Source organism: Nerophis ophidion, linkage group LG29 (genome assembly GCF_033978795.1).
Source record: "Nerophis ophidion isolate RoL-2023_Sa linkage group LG29, RoL_Noph_v1.0, whole genome shotgun sequence".
Lineage (NCBI taxonomy): Eukaryota > Metazoa > Chordata > Actinopteri > Syngnathiformes > Syngnathidae > Nerophis > Nerophis ophidion.
Genome location: NC_084639.1, coordinates 10,555,239 through 10,573,139, shown reverse-complemented (window position 1 = coordinate 10,573,139; position 17,901 = coordinate 10,555,239). Strand labels below are relative to the sequence as shown.

Sequence of the window (17,901 nt, the reverse complement as noted above, 5' to 3'; positions counted from 1 at the left end):
ATAATAGCGTCTCTTATTGTCGCTTATTGTCTTCTTCGCTTTATGACACGGGTCTTAAATGGCACGTTGAAAGGCAAAGGATACCGATCACAGAACCATGCATATCAAATATTTCCGGATGGTTCAACCGTCACCCGCCCGCATCTAATTAAAATCAATTTTTTCGTCATGTCAACCGCCTGACCCGCGGTTTATCCGCTGACTCCGCGGATGAGACCGCAAACCGCGCATCTCTAGTAACAATCCAATTTTTTTCTCATAACAAAAGATTTTTCTTCTCCGTATGCAAGTTTATTTTCATAAAATTCTGACTTAACTTTTTTTTTTCTCATATTACGACTTTTATTGTGAACTATTACAACTGCTTTCTCCTAAAACTACTTGTATTAAATGTTTTAATTTACTCTTTATTATGCCTTTGAATATTTCAGGCCTATCTTTTGAAAACGTCATATTTTATTTACATATTCACGCAAAAGTACAAGTCTATTTTTGTAAAGTTGTTCATAATATTACACCTTTTTTCCTCATAATTTTACAGCTTTCTTCCGTCATCATTCTTATCTTTCCCCCCTTTTGTATATTACAAATGTATTTTTGTAATAATTCCACCTATACTTTCGTAATATTACAACTTTTTTCTATTACAAATTTGACTTTTTTCTCACTATGAAATTGTACCCCTCATGCTAGCATCATTTAATTGTCATAAAATTACAACTTTGTTCTCATTGGATTACGACTTTTTTTAATATATTTTTATTTTAATAGTACTGACAATTATTTCTCAAACTTTTGTCTTTGGTCCGGAGTAAACAACGTCCACAGTTTCCAAAAACTATTTAAAATGTGGACTCGTCAGACCACAGAACACTTTTCCACTTTGCAACAGTCCATCTTAGATTAGCTCGGGGCCCAGCGAAACCGGCGGCGTTTCTGGGTGTTGTTGATAAATGGCTTTGGCTTTGCATAGTAGAGTTTTAACTTGTACTTACAGTTGTACCGCCAAACTGTAGCTACTGACAGTTGTTTTCTGAAGGTTTCCTGAGCCCACGTGGTGATATCCTTTACACACCGATGTCGCTTTTTGATGCAGGGATCGAAGGTTACGGGCATTTAATGTTGGTTTACGGCCTTGTTGCTTACGTGCAGTGATTTCTCCGGATTCTCTGTACCTTTTGATGATATTACGGACCGTATATGGTGAAAACCCAACTGTGTGCGTGCATGTGTTGCTTTCATCCCCTCCCTGCAGCGAACACACTCATGTCATCCTGTGGCTGGCTGGTAACCTTACACACCGTAAGACTCCTTGTCTCTTTACTCCTCAGTACATCATCAAACAAGGACATTTCTCTTCCCTCTCTCTCTCTTTCTCTCTCTCTCTCTCTCTCTCTCTCTCTCTCTCTCTTTCTTTGTGTGAAACCCGAAACTGTATCAAAAGAAGCTTCTGTGAAGACGCAGGGTCGTGCTAAAGACCTGACGCCACTCAAGTACATGATATCACATGGCATATTATTGCTACGCTAACACATGTAATGCTCCTCCCACGCAGTTCTCGGCCGCTTTTGTCGACATCAAATTTGGGGCCCAGAGCGAGTCTATAAAAAAAAAAAAAAAAATCACATTCCAGTCGTTATTGTCGACATTGTCTTCCCCAGTGTCATCACAACGTGCACACAGTGACTTCCTGTTCAGTGCTAAGTGAGCGTCAAATTAAAAGTGTCATGTTTTGTGGTCTCCTCTCTGAGCTGCAACCTTATCGTGGTAGAGGAGTTTGCGTGTCCCAATGATCCTAGGAGCTATGTTGTCCGGGGGCATAAAGCCCCCTGGTAGGGTCTCCCAAGGCAAACAGGTTCTAGGTGAGGGGTCAGACAAAGAGCAGCTCGAAGACCTTTATGAAGATGAAAAACCATGGACCCAGATTTCCCTCGCCCGGACGCGGGTCACCGGGGCCCCCCTCTGGAGCCAGGCCCGGAGGTGGGGCACGATGGCGAGCGCCTGGTGGCCGGGCCTGTTCCCATGGGGCCCGGCCGGGCACAGCCCGAAGAGGCAACGTGGGTCACCCCTCCAATGGGCTCACCACCCATAGCAGGGGCCATAGAGGTCGGGTGCATTGTGAGCTGGGCGACAGCCGAAGGCAGGGCACTTGGCGGTCCGATCCTCGGCTACAGAAGCTAGCTCTTGGGACGTGGAACGTCACGTCACTGGGGGGGAAAGAGCCTGAGCTAGTGCGCGAAGTCGAGAAATTCCGGCTGGATATAGTCGGACTCACTTCGACGCACAGCAAGGGCTCTGGAACCACTTCTCTCGAGAGGGATTGGACCCTCTTCCACTCTGGCGTTGCCGGCAGTGAGAGGCGACGGGCCGGGGTGGCAATTCTTGTTTCCCCCCGGCTCAAAGCCTGTACGTTGGAGTTCAACCCGGTGGACGAAAGGGTAGCCTCCCTCCGCTTTCGGGTGGGGGGACGGGTCCTGACTGTTGTTTGTGCTTATGCACCAAACAGCAGTTCAGAGTACCCACCCTTTTTGGGAACACTCGAGGGAGTACTGGAAAGTGCTCCCCCGGGTGATTCCCTTGTCCTATTGGGAGACTTCAACGCTCACGTTGGCAACGACAGTGAAACCTGGAGAGGCGTGATTGGGAAGAATGGCCGCCCGGATCTGAACCCGAGTGGTGTTTTGTTATTGGACTTTTGTGCTCGTCACAGTTTGTCGATAACAAACACCATGTTCAAACATAAGGGTGTCCATATGTGCACTTGGCACCAGGACACCCTAGGCCGCAGTTCCATGATCGACTTTGTAGTTGTGTCATCGGATTTGCGGCCTCATGTTTTGGACACTCGGGTGAAGAGAGGGGCGGAGCTTTCTACCGATCACCACCTGGTGGTGAGTTGGCTGCGATGGTGGGGGAGGATGCCGGACAGACCTGGGAGGCCCAAACGCATTGTGAGGGTCTGCTGGGAACGTCTGGCAGAGTCTCCTGTCAGACAAAGTTTCAATTCCCACCTCCGGAAGAACTTTGAACATGTCACGAGGGAGGTGCTGGACATTGAGTCCGAGTGGACCATGTTCCGCACCTCTATTGTCGAGGCGGCAGATCGGAGCTGTGGCCGCAAGGTAGTTGGTGCCTGTCGGGGCGGCAATCCTAAAACCCCTTGGTGGACACCAGCGGTGAGGGATGCCGTCAAGCTGAAGAAGGAGTCCTATCGGGTCCTTTTGGCTCATAGGACTCCGGAGGCAGTGGACAGGTACCGACAGGCCAAGCGGTGTGCAGCTTCAGCGGTCGCGGAGGCAAAAACTCGGACATGGGAAGAGTTCGGGGAAGCCATGGAAAACGACTTCCGGACGGCTTCGAAGCGATTCTGGACCACCGTCCGCCGCCTCAGGAAGGGGAAGCAGTGCACTATCAACACCGTGTATGGTGCGGATGGTGTTCTGCTGACCTCGACTGCGGATGTTGTGGATAGGTGGAAGGAATACTTCGAAGACCTCCTCAATCCCACCAACACGTCTTCCTATGAGGAAGCAGTGCCTGGGGAATCTGTGGTGGACTCTCCTATTTCTGGGGCTGAGGTCGCTGAGGTAGTTAAAAAGCTCCTCGGTGGCAAGGCCCCAGGGGTGGACGAGATCCGCCCGGAGTTCCTTAAGGCTCTGGATGCTGTGGGGCTGTCTTGGTTGACAAGACTTTGCAGCATCGCATGGACATCGGGGGCGGTACCTCTGGATTGGCAGACCGGGGTGGTGGTTCCTCTCTTTAAGAAGGGGGACCGGAGGGTGTGTTCCAACTATCGTGGGATCACACTCCTCAGCCTTCCCGGTAAGGTTTATTCAGGTGTACTGGAGAGGAGGCTACGTCGGATAGTCGAACCTCGGATTCAGGAGGAACAGTGTGGTTTTCGTCCTGGTCGTGGAACTGTGGACCAGCTCTATACTCTCGGCAGAGTTCTTGAGGGTGCATGGGAGTTTGCCCAACCAGTCTACATGTGCTTTGTGGACTTGGAGAAGGCATTCGACCGTGTCCCTCGGGAAGTCCTGTGGGGAGTGCTCAGAGAGTATGGGGTATCGGACTGTCTTATTGTGGCGGTCCGTTCCCTGTACGATCAGTGCCAGAGCTTGGTTCGCATTGCCGGCAGTAAGTCGAACACATTTCCAGTGAGGGTTGGACTCCGCCAAGGCTGTCCTTTGTCACCGATTCTGTTCATAACTTTTATGGACAGAATTTCTAGGCGCAGTCAAGGCGTTGAGGGGTTCCGGTTTGGTAACCGCAGGATTAGGTCTCTGCTTTTTGCAGATGATGTGGTCCTGATGGCTTCATCTGACCGGGATCTTCAGCTCTCGCTGGATCGGTTCGCAGCAGAGTGTGAAGCGACCGGAATGAGAATCAGCACCTCCAAGTCCGAGTCCATGGTTCTCGCCCGGAAAAGGGTGGAGTGCCATCTCCGGGTTGGGGAGGAGACCCTGCCCCAAGTGGAGGAGTTCAAGTACCTAGGAGTCTTGTTCACGAGTGAGGGAAGAATGGATTGTGAGATCGACAGGCGGATTGGTGCGGCGTCTTCAGTAATGCGGACGTTGTACCGATCCGTTGTGGTGAAGAAGGAGCTGAGCTGGAAGGCAAAGCTCTCAATTTACCGGTCGATCTACGTTCCCATCCTCACCTATGGTCATGAGCTTTGGGTCATGACCGAAAGGATAAGATCACGGGTACAAGCGGCCGAAATGAGTTTCCTCCGCCGGGTGGCGGGGCTCTCCCTTAGAGATAGGGTGAGAAGCTCTGCCATCCGGGAGGAACTCAAAGTAAAGCCGCTGCTCCTCCACATCGAGAGGAGCCAGATGAGGTGGTTCGGGCATCTGGTCAGGATGCCACCCGAACGCCTCCCTAGGGAGGTGTTTAGGGCACGTCCAACCGGTAGGAGGCCACGGGGAAGACCCAGGACACGTTGGGAAGACTATGTCTCCCGGCTGGCCTGGGAACGCCTCGGGATCCCCCGGGAAGAGCTAGACGAAGTCGCTGGGGAGAGGGAAGTCTGGGTTTCCCTGCTTAGGCTGTTGCCCCCGCGACCCGACCTCGGATAAGCGGAAGATGATGGATGGATGGATGGATGGATGTTTTGTGGTCACGTTCTGTTTGGTTTTGGACTCATTGGGCACTCTTGTTTGTTTTGTCACCATGACAACTCATTAGTTTCACCTGTTATGTGTTCACGTCTAACGCACATGATTTGTTTGGACTCACGCACCTGTTAATCACTGCACCACTATTTAAGCCTGTGGCTGCCAGGCAGTCAGCCTGGTGACATCACCCTCTACACACCCTTGTTATGCATGCTGATGATCCATGCTGCACTTTTTCATGCTCTTTTCTCGTTCCATGTACGTTTTCGTTATTCTTGCCATAGATTGCAAGTTTTGTTTCATGTCCATAGTTTACGTTTGTTTGGTTTCTTAGCCAAGTTTTTGTACCTCCGCTGTGAGCGCCTTTTGTTTGTTCCTGTTTGTATTATACTTAAAAGATGTCATTACCTTAACGCCATGTCCGATCCAGTCGCTTTGCACCACGGGAAAACAAACCTCACCAAAGTCCACGTCATGACAAAAAGCTTGTCAGTATTTACTCGGATGCTACCACGAAATGTTATCGTTTTTGCTTTTTTAGATGTGGCTTTCTAAAAAATGTTTTTGGTATTGCAAACCCCAAAACCGGTGAAGTTGGCACATTGTGTAAATGGTAAATAAAAACAAAACACAATGATTTGCAACCTATATTCAATTGAATGTACTGCAAATACAAGATATTTAATGTTTGAACTGGAAAACTTTATTTTTTGCAAATATTAGCTCATTTGGAATGTGATGCCTGCAAAATGTTTCTAAAAATCTGGCACAGGTGGCAAAAAAGACTGAGAAAGTTGAGGAATGCTCATCAAACACTTATTTGGAACATCCCACAGGTGAACAGGCTAATTGGGAAGAGGTGGCTGCCAAGATTGGGTATAAAAAGCAGCGTCTATGGAATGCTCAGTCATTCACAAACAAGGAGGGGGCGAGGGTCACCACTTTGTCAACAAATGCGTGATCAAATTGTTTAAGAACAACATTTCTCAAACAGCTATTGCAAGGAATTTAGGGATATCACCATCTACGGTCCGTAATATCATCAAAAGAGAATTTGAAGAAAAGCGACATCAGTGTGTAAAGGATATCACCACATGGGCTCAGGAACACTTCAGAAAACCACTGTCAGTAACTGCAGTTTGTCGCTACATCTGTAAGTGCAAGTTAAAACTCTACCATGCAAAGCCAAAGCCATTTATCAACAACACCCAGAAACGCCGCCGGCTTCGCTGGGCCCCGAGCTCATCTAAGATGGACTGATGCAAAGTGGAAAAGTGTTCTGTGGTCTGACGAGTCCACATTTCAAATTGTTTTTGGAAACTGGGAACGTAGTGTCTTGTGGAACAAAGAGGAAAAGAAGGAAGTAACAAATGAGTGGATATTTGCAAAAAATAACAAACTTTTCCAGTTTGAACGGTAAGTATCTGATCTTTGCAGTCTATTCAGTTGAAGTTGAAAAGGATTTACAAATAATTGTTTTTTTTATTTTATTTACCATTTACACAACGTGCCAACTTCACTGGCTTTGGAGTTTGTACAAATAAAACTTAAAGGCCTACTGAAACCCACTACTACCGACCACACAGTCTGATAGTTTATATATCAATGATGAAATATTAACATTGCAACACATGCCAATACGGCCTTTTTAGTTTACTAATTTGCGATTTTAAATTTGGACGAAGTATCCTGTTAAAAATGTCAGTATGATGACGCGTGCGCGTGACGTCGCGGGTTGTAGCGGACATTTTTTTCCAGCCCGATCCCAGCTATAAGTAGTCTGCTTTAATCGCATAATTACACAGTATTATGGACACCTGTGTTTGCTGAATCTTTTGCAATTTGTTCAATGAATAACGGAGACATCAAAGAAGAAAGCTGTAGGTGGGAAGCGGTGTATTGCGGCCGCCTTTAGCAACACAAACACAGCCGGTGTTTCATTGTTTACATTCCCGAAAGATGACGGTGAAGCTTTACTATGGAACAGAGCGGTTAAGCGAACACGGTTGGATTGGACCACACACACAAATTACAGTGTATTATGCAGCGATCATTTCGAAAGATCGTGTTTCGAAGAGCGTCCCTTGCGAAGGGCAGAGATGGGCATCGCCACCACCCGTTGACTGGTGCTGAAGAAAGGTGCGGGGCCGACCTTCAGGTTGTACAGGTACGACCATATAACCTCACTAAAACACTAGTAACATAATTAGCAGATAAGGGATTTTCCAGAATTAACCTAGTAAATTTGTCTAAAAACATCTGAATTGCTCCCACTGTATAGGTTTTTTTTTTCTAGTCCTTCACTCTCACTTTCCTCATCCACAAATCTTTCATCCTTGCTCAAATTAATGGGGAAATCATTGCTTTCTCGGCCCGAATCGCTCTAGCTACTGGTGGCCATGATTGTAAACGATGTGAGGATGTGAGGAGCTCCACAACCCGTGACGTCACGCGCACATCGTCTGCTACTTCTGGTACAGGCAGGGTTTTTTTATTAGCGACCAAAAGTTGCGAACTTTATCGTTGATGTTCTCTACTAAATCCTTTCAGCAAAAATATGGCAATATCGCGAAATGATCAAGTATGACACATAGAAAGGAGCTGCTATCCCCGTTTAAATAAGAAAATCGCATTTCAGTAGGCCTTTAATATAGGCCAAAAATATGTACAACATTGTTTTTCATCCCCAAATCTGCAATGTAGTGAGGCCGCAGTCTTTGAAGCGCGATGTGGCGAGGGACAATTTTCTGTATTACCCTTTATTCCTTCCAGCCAATGATTCGTGTGGTAAGTGTCATCACCGCCTGGTCTTCTCCAAACACTGTAAATCACAGCGCCGACTTCTAAATGTTTGACTAGAAGGTTTGTTGGAAGACACGCGGCGTGGACGGACGAGCCCAGCGAGAAAGTCTGTTTGTTTTCCCCTGTCGGATCTCTTTTGTGGCGTTATTGGCAGGTTTGTCCGCGCCGATGTTGATTTAGGGGCCGGGCCTTGTCGACGAGGCTGTCAGAGTGGTGCTGAAAAGGAGAAGGAGCTTTGTTTTCACTTCGTCTTTCTCCAAAGAATATCTCTTTTATTTGCTGGTTGTTCATCATCGCAGTTGTTAAAGTTAATGTTGCGGAAGATTTGACCTTACTGTACTGCGATTGAAGCCACTGTACACCAGTTGTAGTAGACACTTTTTTTTCAAGTATAATACTGTATAACAGGGGTCACCAACCTTTTTGAAACCAAGAGCTACTTCTTGGGTACTGATTAATGCGAAGGGCTACCAGTTTGATACACACTTAAATCAATTGCCAGAAATAGCCAATTTGCTCAATTTACCTTTAATAAATAAATCTATATAGATTAAAAAAAAAGGGTATTTCTGTCCGTCATTCCGTCGTACATTTTTTTTCCTTTCTAAGGAAGGTTTTTTGTAGAGAATAAATGATGAAAAAAACACTTAATTGTACGGTTTAAAAAGGAGAAAACAGGAAAAAAAAGAAAATTAAATTTTGAAACATAGTTTATCTTAAATTTCGACTCTTTAATATTTAAAATCCAATCTGCATTTTGTTAGAATATATAACAAATTGGATCGAGCTATATTTTTAACAAAGACAAATCATTATTTGTTCTAGATTTTACAGAACAAAAATTTTAAAATCAATTCAAAAGACTTTGAAATAAGATTTAAATTTGATTCTAAAGATTTTCTAGATTGGCCAGAATAATTTTTTTGAATTTTAATCATAATAAGTTTGAAGAAATATTTCACAAATATTCTTCGTCGAAAAAACAGAAGCTAAAATGAAGAATTAAATAAAAATTTATTTATTATTCTTTACAATAAAAAAAATATATTCACTTGAACATTGATTTAAATTGTCAGGAAAGAAGAGGAAGGAATTTAAAAGGTAAAAAGTTATGTGTTTAAAAATCCTAAAATCATTTTTAAGGTTGTATTTTTTCTCCAAAAATTGTCTTTCTGAAAGTTATAAGAAGCAAAGTAAAAAAATAAATGCATTTATTTAAACAAGTGAAGACCAAGTCTTTAAAATATTTTCTTGGATTTTCAAATTTTATTTAAGTTTTGTCTCTCTTAGAATTAAAAATGTCGAGCAAAGCGAGACCAGCTTGCTAGTAAATAAATCAAATGTAAAAAAATAGAGGCAGCTCACTGGTAAGTGCTGCTATTTGAGCTATTTTTAGAACAGGCCAGCGCGCGACTCATCTGGTCCTTACGGGCTACCTGGTGCCCGCGGGCACCGCGTTGGTGACCCCTGGTGTATACTATATAATATTATAGTTTGTTATAGTCTTCCATCCATCCATTTTCTACCGCTTATTCCCTTTTGGGTCGCGGGGGGCGCTGGCGCCTATCTCAGCTACAATCTTGTGTATTTAAAATCACAGATCCTCTAAAAATGGTTCATTTAGACAGGAAGTCCATATCGGAACTACAAAACCCAAAAGCTGTGAAGTTGGCGCCTTGTGTAAATGGTAAATAAAAACAGAATACAATGATCTGAAAATCTTTTTTAACTTATATTCAAATGAATAGACTGCAAAGACAAGATATTTAATGTTCAAACTGAGAAACTTCTTTTCTTTTTTTGCAAATAATCATTAACTTAGAATTTAATGGCAGTAACATATTGCAAAAAAGTTGTCACAGGGGCATTTTTACCACTGTGTTACATGGCCTTCTTAAAGAGCTAATGCGAGGAATTTAGGGATTCCACCATCTACGGTCCGTAATATCATCAAAACTTTAGAGAAATCTGGAGAAATCACTGCACGTAAGCGATGATATTACGGACCTTCGATCCCTCAGGCCGTACTGCATCAAAATTTCATCATTGATATATAAACTATCAGACTGCGTGGTCGGTAGTAGTGGGTTTCAGTAGGCCTTTAAAAAGAAAGGCCATGTAATCAATCAATCAATCAATCTGTTTATTTATATAGCCCTAAATCACAAATGTCTCAAAGGGCTGTACAAACCACTACGACATCCTCGGAAGAACCCACATAAGGGCAAGGAAAACTCACACCCAGTGGGCAGGGAGAATTCACACACTGTGGGACGCCAGTGACAATGATGACTATGAGAAACCTTGGAGAGGACCTCAAATGTGGGCAACTCCCCACCTCCTCTAGGGGACCGAAAGCAATGGATATCAAGCGGGTCTAACATGATACTGTGAAAGTTCAATCCATAGTGGATCCAACACAGCCGCGAGAGTTCAGTTCAAAGCGGATCCAAGACAGCACCGAGAGTCCCGTCCACAGGAAACCATCCCAAGCGGAGTCGAATCAGCATCGTAGAGATGTCCCCAACTGATACACAGGCAAGCGGTCCATCCTGGGTCCCGACTTTGGACAGCCAGTACTTCATCCATGTTCATCGGACCGGACCCCCTCCACAAGGGAGGGGGGGGACAGAGGAGAAAAAGAAAAGAAGCGGCAGATCAACTGGTCTAAAAAGGAGGTCTATTTAAAGGCTAGAGTATACAGATGAGTTTTAAGGTGAGACTTAAAAGCTTCTACTGAGGTGGCATCTCGAACTGTTACCGGGAGGGCATTCCAGAGTACTGGAGCCCGAACGGAAAACGCTCTATAGCCCGCAAAATTTTTTTGGGCTTTGGGAATCACTAATAAGCCGGAGTCCTTTGAACGCAGATTTCTTGCCGGGACATATGGTACAATACAATCGGCAAGATAGGCTGGAGCTAGACCGTGTAGTATTTTATACCTAAGTAGTAAAACCTTAAAGTCACATCTTAAGTGCACAGGAAGCCAGTGCAGATCAAACTTTCTTGTTCTTGTCAAAAGTCTAGCAGCCGCATTTTGTACCAACTTTAATCTTTTAATTTCTCTCTGGCACTCACCGAGGGTGGACGCTCCCCTTTCCTCTCCTGCTTGCTTCTTTGTTTTGTCTTGTCTTAACTTTCTTGTTTCCTCTTTTTGCACTGCTCTCCAAATCTAAACATTGGAACTATTCAACTGGCCTCAACAAAATTGACAAGATTTTGGGTTTGGGGATCCTGCTGTTGTGACGAAGCGGTTGTTGCTGGACACACGACGGACTCTTGGGAGAAGAAGGAGGGCCGCGTGCCTGGCGACCCTTTTCTGTCGAAGACGTGAAGATATCCACCTATTCGGAATTGTGACAACAGGACATCTGCTGATTGGAGTAAGCGTTGCTCTGGTTTGTCGACAAATTGGAAGTTGCTGGCAGTCTTCAAAGTAGCCCAAAGCTGCCACAAATGATTGGAGGATCCGGAAAGAACTGTGGATTACATCGGACTGTCTACCCCGCAGTTTTTGAGGACCAGTCATAGACAATTTTAGAGTGAAAAGCAAATTTTATTTTCACTCGCATACAAATCATTTTAAGTTGGATTTTTTTTTCCCTGGCTTCGAGACTCTCCCGAAGATCGCTGCAGGAAGACACAACAAACTCCCTTTTTTGTCTCTCATGGACACACACCTGTTGTTGTGAACTTTGGACTAGCGACGGCAAATACATCAAGGCCGCGGAACAGAGACACACTATGGGCTTATACACACACACACACATCCACAAAAAAAATATACGCCACACATACACCCTCCTGTCCCCCCATCCAACGCCCTCGACGCAATCCCGTAGGGGTGATGAATGGATGGTCAGCGCCTGAGAGGTGTGACCTACCACCATGACCTTGAACTACCTCCCCTCTGTTGCTAGATATCTCGAGATGTATGTTGTAATATGTATATGTGCTTTGCTATGGAGGTTTTTTCTCACTCCGAACTGAGCCCAGTCTGGATTGTATTTTTTGACTCATCCTTCCCCAGCGTTTACCTTTTTCCCATTTTTTACGGGGCGCCTTATGGCGACCCATCAGCGTTCTTGTTCTGTAACCCTGTACACTGTTTGTCTAATCTTGAACAGGTTTGTGCTGAAAACAACGTTTTGTTGTACTTGTTGCAATGACAATAAAGACCTACCTACCTACCTTAATGCTAGACATGGGGAGACCCGAAAATAATACTTTACAGTAATCGAGACGAGACGTAACAAACGCATGGATAATGATCTCAGCGTCTTTAGTGGACAAAATGGAGCGAATTTTAGCGATATTACGGAGATGAAAGAAGGCCGTTTTAGTAACGCTTTTAATGTGTGACTCAAAGGAGAGAGTTGGGTCGAAGTTAATACCCAGATTCTTTACCAAGTCGCCTTGTTTGATTGTTTGGTTGTCAAATGTTAGTTGTATTATTAAATAGAGGTCGGTGTCTGGCAGGACCGATAATCAGCATTTCCGTTTTTCTTGTCTTTGCAGTCCATCCATCCATCCATCTTCTTCCGCTTAGCCGAGGTCGGGTCACGGGGGCAGCAGCCTAAGCAGGGAAACCCAGACTTCCCTCTCCCCAGCCACTTCGTCTAGCTCTTCCCGGGGGATCCCGAGGCGTTCCCAGGCCAGCCGGGAGACATAGTCTTCCGAACGTGTCCTGGGTCTTCCCCATGGCCTCCTACCGGTTGGACGTGCCCTAAACACCTCCCTAGGGAGGCGTTCGGGTGGCATCCTGACCAGATGCCCGGACTACTTCATCTGGCTCCTCTCGATGTGAAGGAGCAGCGGCTTTACTTTGAGTTCCTCCCGGATGGCAGAGTTTCTCACCCTATCTCTAAGGGAGAGCCCCGCCACACGGCGGAAGAAACTCATTTCGGCCGCTTGTACCCGTGATCTTATCCTTTCGGTCATGACCCAAAGCTCATGACCATAGGTGAGTATGGGAACGTAGATCGACTGGTAAATTGAGAGCTTTGCCTTCCGGCTCAGCTCCTTCTTCACCACAACGGATTGGTACAACGTCCGCATTACTGAATACGCCGCACCGATCCGACTGTCGATCTCACGATCCACTCTTTTGGGTTCTGTATCCTTCACAGTTATACAACGTTCACGTTAGATAAATACAACATGCACGTTAGATAAATGTGAAGAATACCCTGCATGGAACGTGTGGTCGCAGTTTCAGGCGGAGAAGGAGCTGCTCCAGGTGAAAGACGCCTCCTCCATCCTTCGCCAGTACTTCCTCCCGCCCGGGGGGGGGGGGGGTTGCGGTGCAGACAAAAGCATGGTATCATTTAGTCACGGCAGATTAGGGCTCCGTCTCCCTCCGCGTTTCCACAACACGGTTGTTTGTTTTGGCCCGTCTTTGTCATGCATGCTTCTCATTAAGGGCCACTGAAGAGGATGATGAAGGTTGCCTGTTATCAGGTGTTCCTCTTCTTCTTATCTTATCTGAGATCTGTACTCTCATACAGTGTGTGTGTGTGTGTGTGTGTGTGTGTGTGTTGTCAGGCGGAGATGATGTTCTCTTCGGCGGTCTTCTGGACGGGCCTGGTCTTCATCCCCATCACCTCGCTGGTCTTTGACGTGGCCTACAAAGTGTGAGTCTTCCTCAGCAGGGAATTGTCTCCTAAATCTCCTCCCCCCGTCGTCTCCTTGGCTTTGTTTCGTCTCGCCTCGGATTCATGCCCGCATCTGCACGAGGTTAAGGTCTCGAATGTTTTGCCGGCAGGGTGAAGAGGGTGTTCTTTAAGACGCTGGTGGACGAGGTGCAGGAGCTGGAGGCGTTGTCCCAAGATCCTGGTGCGGTGGTGCATGGGAAAAGGTGCGTGGATGCCGTTCTTCGTGTCTTTACGCACACCAAAAGTGAATGAATTTGACGCACAAAGTGAATACATTGAAGCACGTATCACACTTTACAGCGGAGGTCTCAAAAGCGCGGCCCACGGGCCAATTGCGGCCCGCGAGACAATATTCTGCGGCCCCTACCTTAATATGAAAGTCTAATGTTAGTGCGGCCCGCAAGTTTTATATGAATGGCGCTTGACAGCTTTCTGTGCGAAGCTGAAGGAATCTACCAATCACGGTGGGGTATTTGGCTCTCCAGGGCGGAACATTGATGCAAGCTGAGAAACATTTTGCCGCTTTTCCACTACACCCACACGCGCTCTTCCTCCCCCTGCTTTCTCTCTCTCGAGCTCTCTCTGTCACAGGCGGAGTGCTTCGGATGCTACTGGGTGGATCCCTCCCCCGGTGCCGCTGTAAACAGTCCGGGCCGGGGAAACGAGCGGACCAGTAGCTTCCGAAGCACTCCGCCGAAGGACCGAGCGACAATACAAAACTGTGATGCACTGGACCCCATCCCTGATACTCCGATAGAAAGTTGCTGGGCGAATCGGACGTGTAACACGTTAGTCGTGATGTTAGCCCGTTCGGGGCTAATTGTGCTACCGTAACTGTAAACTCCTCAGCGTGCTCTTAACCACATTCCAGCTGCCGATATGGCGACATACAACCTTCACTGGGGCTACTGCGCATGCTCGTCACTACTGTTGCATGCTGGGTAGTGTAGGTCTTATATTCCCTAGCTCATAACATCACATTAAGTATGTGTATACATTGTTGCTGACTGGAGGAATCAAATTTTTATTGTTTTTACCTATTACTGATTTATTTTGATTTTATTTTGTGTTGAAAATAAAAATAAATACATTTCAAAATATTTTTTTCAAGAAATATTTTCTTGCGGCCCAGCCTCACCCAGACTCTGCATCCAGTGGCCCCCAGGTAAATTGAGCTTGAAACCCCTGCTTTACAGGATTTAAAATAAAAACATGAGTCTGCGTTCACACTTGTCGGCTAGTGTGGTCCGAACCAGAATTAAAACAGAACTTGGTGCTCATTAGTATTGCAATACCTACAACCAGTGAAGTTGGCACGTTGTGTAAATCGTAGATAAAAGCAGAATACAATGATTTGCGTTTACGGGTGTTGTTGATAAATGGCTTTCGCTTTGCATAGTAAATTAAATAAATTATAAATGGGTTGTATAGCGCTTTTTTTACCTTCAAGGTACTCAAAGCGCTTTGACACTACTTCCACATTTACCCATTCACACACTGATGGAGGGAGCTGCCATGCAAGGCGCTAACCAGCACCCTTCAGGACCAAGTGTGAAGTGTCTTGCTCAGGACACAACGGACGTGACGAGGTTGGTACTAGGTGGGGATTGAACCAGGGACCCTCTGGTTGCGCACGGCCACTCTTCCACTGCGCCGTCCCTAGTAGTAGAGTTAGTAAAGTTTTGACTTGCACACACAGATTTAGCGAACAACTGGAGTTACTGACAGTGGTTTTCTGGAGTGCTCCTTAGCCCATGTGGTGATATCCTTTACACACCTGAGAGATCGAAGGTCACGGGCATTCAATGTTGGTTTCTAGCCTTGCTGCTTACCTGTAGTGATTTCTCCAGATTATCTGAACCTTTTGATGATATTACAGACTGTAGATGGTGAAATCCCTAAATTCCTTGCAATAGCTGGTTGAGAAATGTTGTTCTTAAACAATTTGCTCACGCATTTGTTCACAAAGTGGTGATGCTCGCCCGATCCTTGTTTGTGGATGACTGAGCATTTCATGTAGGCTGCTTTTCTACACAATCGTGGCACCCACCTGTTCCAAATTAGCCTGTTCACCTGTGGGTTGTTCCAAATAAGTGTTTGATGAGCATTCCTCAACTTTGTCAGTCTTTTTTGCCAGTCGTGCCAGCTTTTTTTAAACATGTGGCAGGCATCAAATTCAGAATGAGCTAATATTTGCAAAAAATAACAAACTTTTCTAGTTTGATTGTTAATTATCTTGTTTTTGCAGTCTATTCGATTGAATATAAGTTGAAAAGGATTTGCAAATATTTGTATTCTGTTTACTATTTACACAACGTGACAACTTCACTGGTTTTGGGTTTTGTTTATCAACCAACTAAAATGGTGTCTGCTGGGTGAAAAACATAATTGTTGTTTTTTTTATATTCTGCTGTTTTAGCAGCTTATATTTCCCCAAAAGCTTCTTAAATATATTTTCAACCGCTTTTGTGAATAACCTAGTTTAAATATTACAAGCTACAGACTATTACTATATTATATATTATATAATTATATATTAGCGAGACTTAGACTTAAACTTCCATTATTGTCATTCAAACTTGAACTTTACAGTACAGATGAGAACATAATTTCTTAACATTAGCTCCTTGTAGTGCAGGATAAAAGAGCAATAAGAGCAATTACAAAAATAAATGGTATTATATATATATATATATATATATATATATATATATATATATATGTTATATAATTGTGTGGAACAATTTCCCTCGTAGATCAATAAAGTTTGTCTAAGTCTATTTTTAAGTCTGAAATGTCGTCTGCAGGGTGGAATACTTAAGTTATTTTTACATTCCGTTGTATTTACTAGCTTAAATTTCCCAAAATTAAAAAAAAACATATATTTTCAAAGAACTTTTCTGACATGTTACGTGACCCAACTCAACTACTGTATTCCCAACTATAATTATGTCTGCCAAGTTGAATATGATATGTTATTAGTAGGGGTGTAACGGTACGTGTATTGGTATTGAACCGTTTCGGTACGGGGGGTTCAGTTCGGAGGTGTACCGAACGAGTTTCCACACGGACATATTAGGTAGCGCACCGCACGTTGTGTAAACAATGCAGAGCGAGGCACAACACACAGCAGGCTAGCAGCGAGATGGCTAGGACAACATGTAAAAGCCAAAGCTGGAAAACCCTCCTGCCTCGTTAACATCTCCCCTTTGGGAACACTTCGGCTTCGCGGTGCGATACAACAATGGAGGACCAAGTTTTGCCGACATTGTTCAGCAGCAGTAGGGTACGCTCCTACCGACACATCAAACATGCTAACCTCTTTGAAGCGGCACCACCCCCAAGTCAAGCTCGCTTTAAGGAAGAGAAAAAGGAGCGTGGTGCAAACACCGCATTCAAGCAGCCTCTCCTCGGCCAGCCAGGCACGGTTAAAGCAATAACAAATGTTTTTATAGCAGCACATTTAAGACCATCCATACATTCATTTTCTACCGCTTGTCCCGTTCGAGGTCGCAGGGGGTTGCTGTATTGCATTAAAACTAGATTTTGACCCACTTCTATGGTGGAAGAACAATAAGCCCATAAAGGGGGGGGGGGCTGAGTTGACTTGAAACTGTTTAATGTTGCACTTTTCATATGTAGAAGAAAGGTGTTGTCATTTTATTTCTTCTGAGCAACAACTGGAGGCAGTTTAATGTTGTTTAACGTGGACCTCGACTTAAACAAGTTGAAAAACCTATTGGGGTGTTAGCATTTAGTGGTAAGTTGTACGGAATATGTACTGTGCAATCTACTAATAAAAGTCTCAATCAATCAATCAAAAAAAAGCACTTTATATGTAGAAAGGTTTTGTTAAGAAACCATTCTGAGCGTTAGCTTATTTAGTTTTTATTTTATATACTTTATGTTGACAACATTAACCCTGGAAATGGACCCTGTGTGTATATGTATATTATGCCATTGTTTACAAATTTGGTAAATAAATAAACCAAAAATTTGTATTTTGTTGTTTTCCTACTATACCTAAAATTAACCGAACCGTGAACTCTAAACCGAGGTATGTACCGAACCGAAATTTTTCTGTACCGTTACACCCCTAGTTATTTGTATAGCTTACCAGCTTAAATTTCACCAAAAGCTTCTAAAATATACTTTTTGTGACGTATCACTTGACCTAATGTAAATTTTCCACATTAAAATGGTGTCTGCTGGGTGGTATATGGTTGTTGTTTTTTAATATTCTGCTGTTTTTATCAGCTAATATTTCCCCAAAAGCTTCTTAAATATTTTTAAAACAGCTTTCATGAAATATTGAATAACCTAGCTTA

At 44.6% G+C, this 17,901-nt stretch overlaps 1 protein-coding gene across 6 annotated transcripts in view; it reads left to right on the top strand.

The window, feature by feature from the left end:
* The window catches only part of LOC133546053 (phospholipid-transporting ATPase IA-like), a 441,030-nt gene that overhangs the window by 392,751 nt on the left and 30,378 nt on the right, over positions 1-17,901 (top strand). For all 6 annotated transcript variants that reach the window (XR_009804972.1, XM_061891880.1, XM_061891879.1 and 3 more), the window contains 2 exons: positions 13,464-13,552; positions 13,684-13,776. Coding sequence is in view for 5 of the 6 variants with exons in the window: in XM_061891880.1 (XP_061747864.1) it covers positions 13,464-13,552; positions 13,684-13,776 (182 nt within the window). In the remaining variant the exon portion in view is untranslated. The remainder of the gene's footprint in view (positions 1-13,463; positions 13,553-13,683; positions 13,777-17,901) is intronic.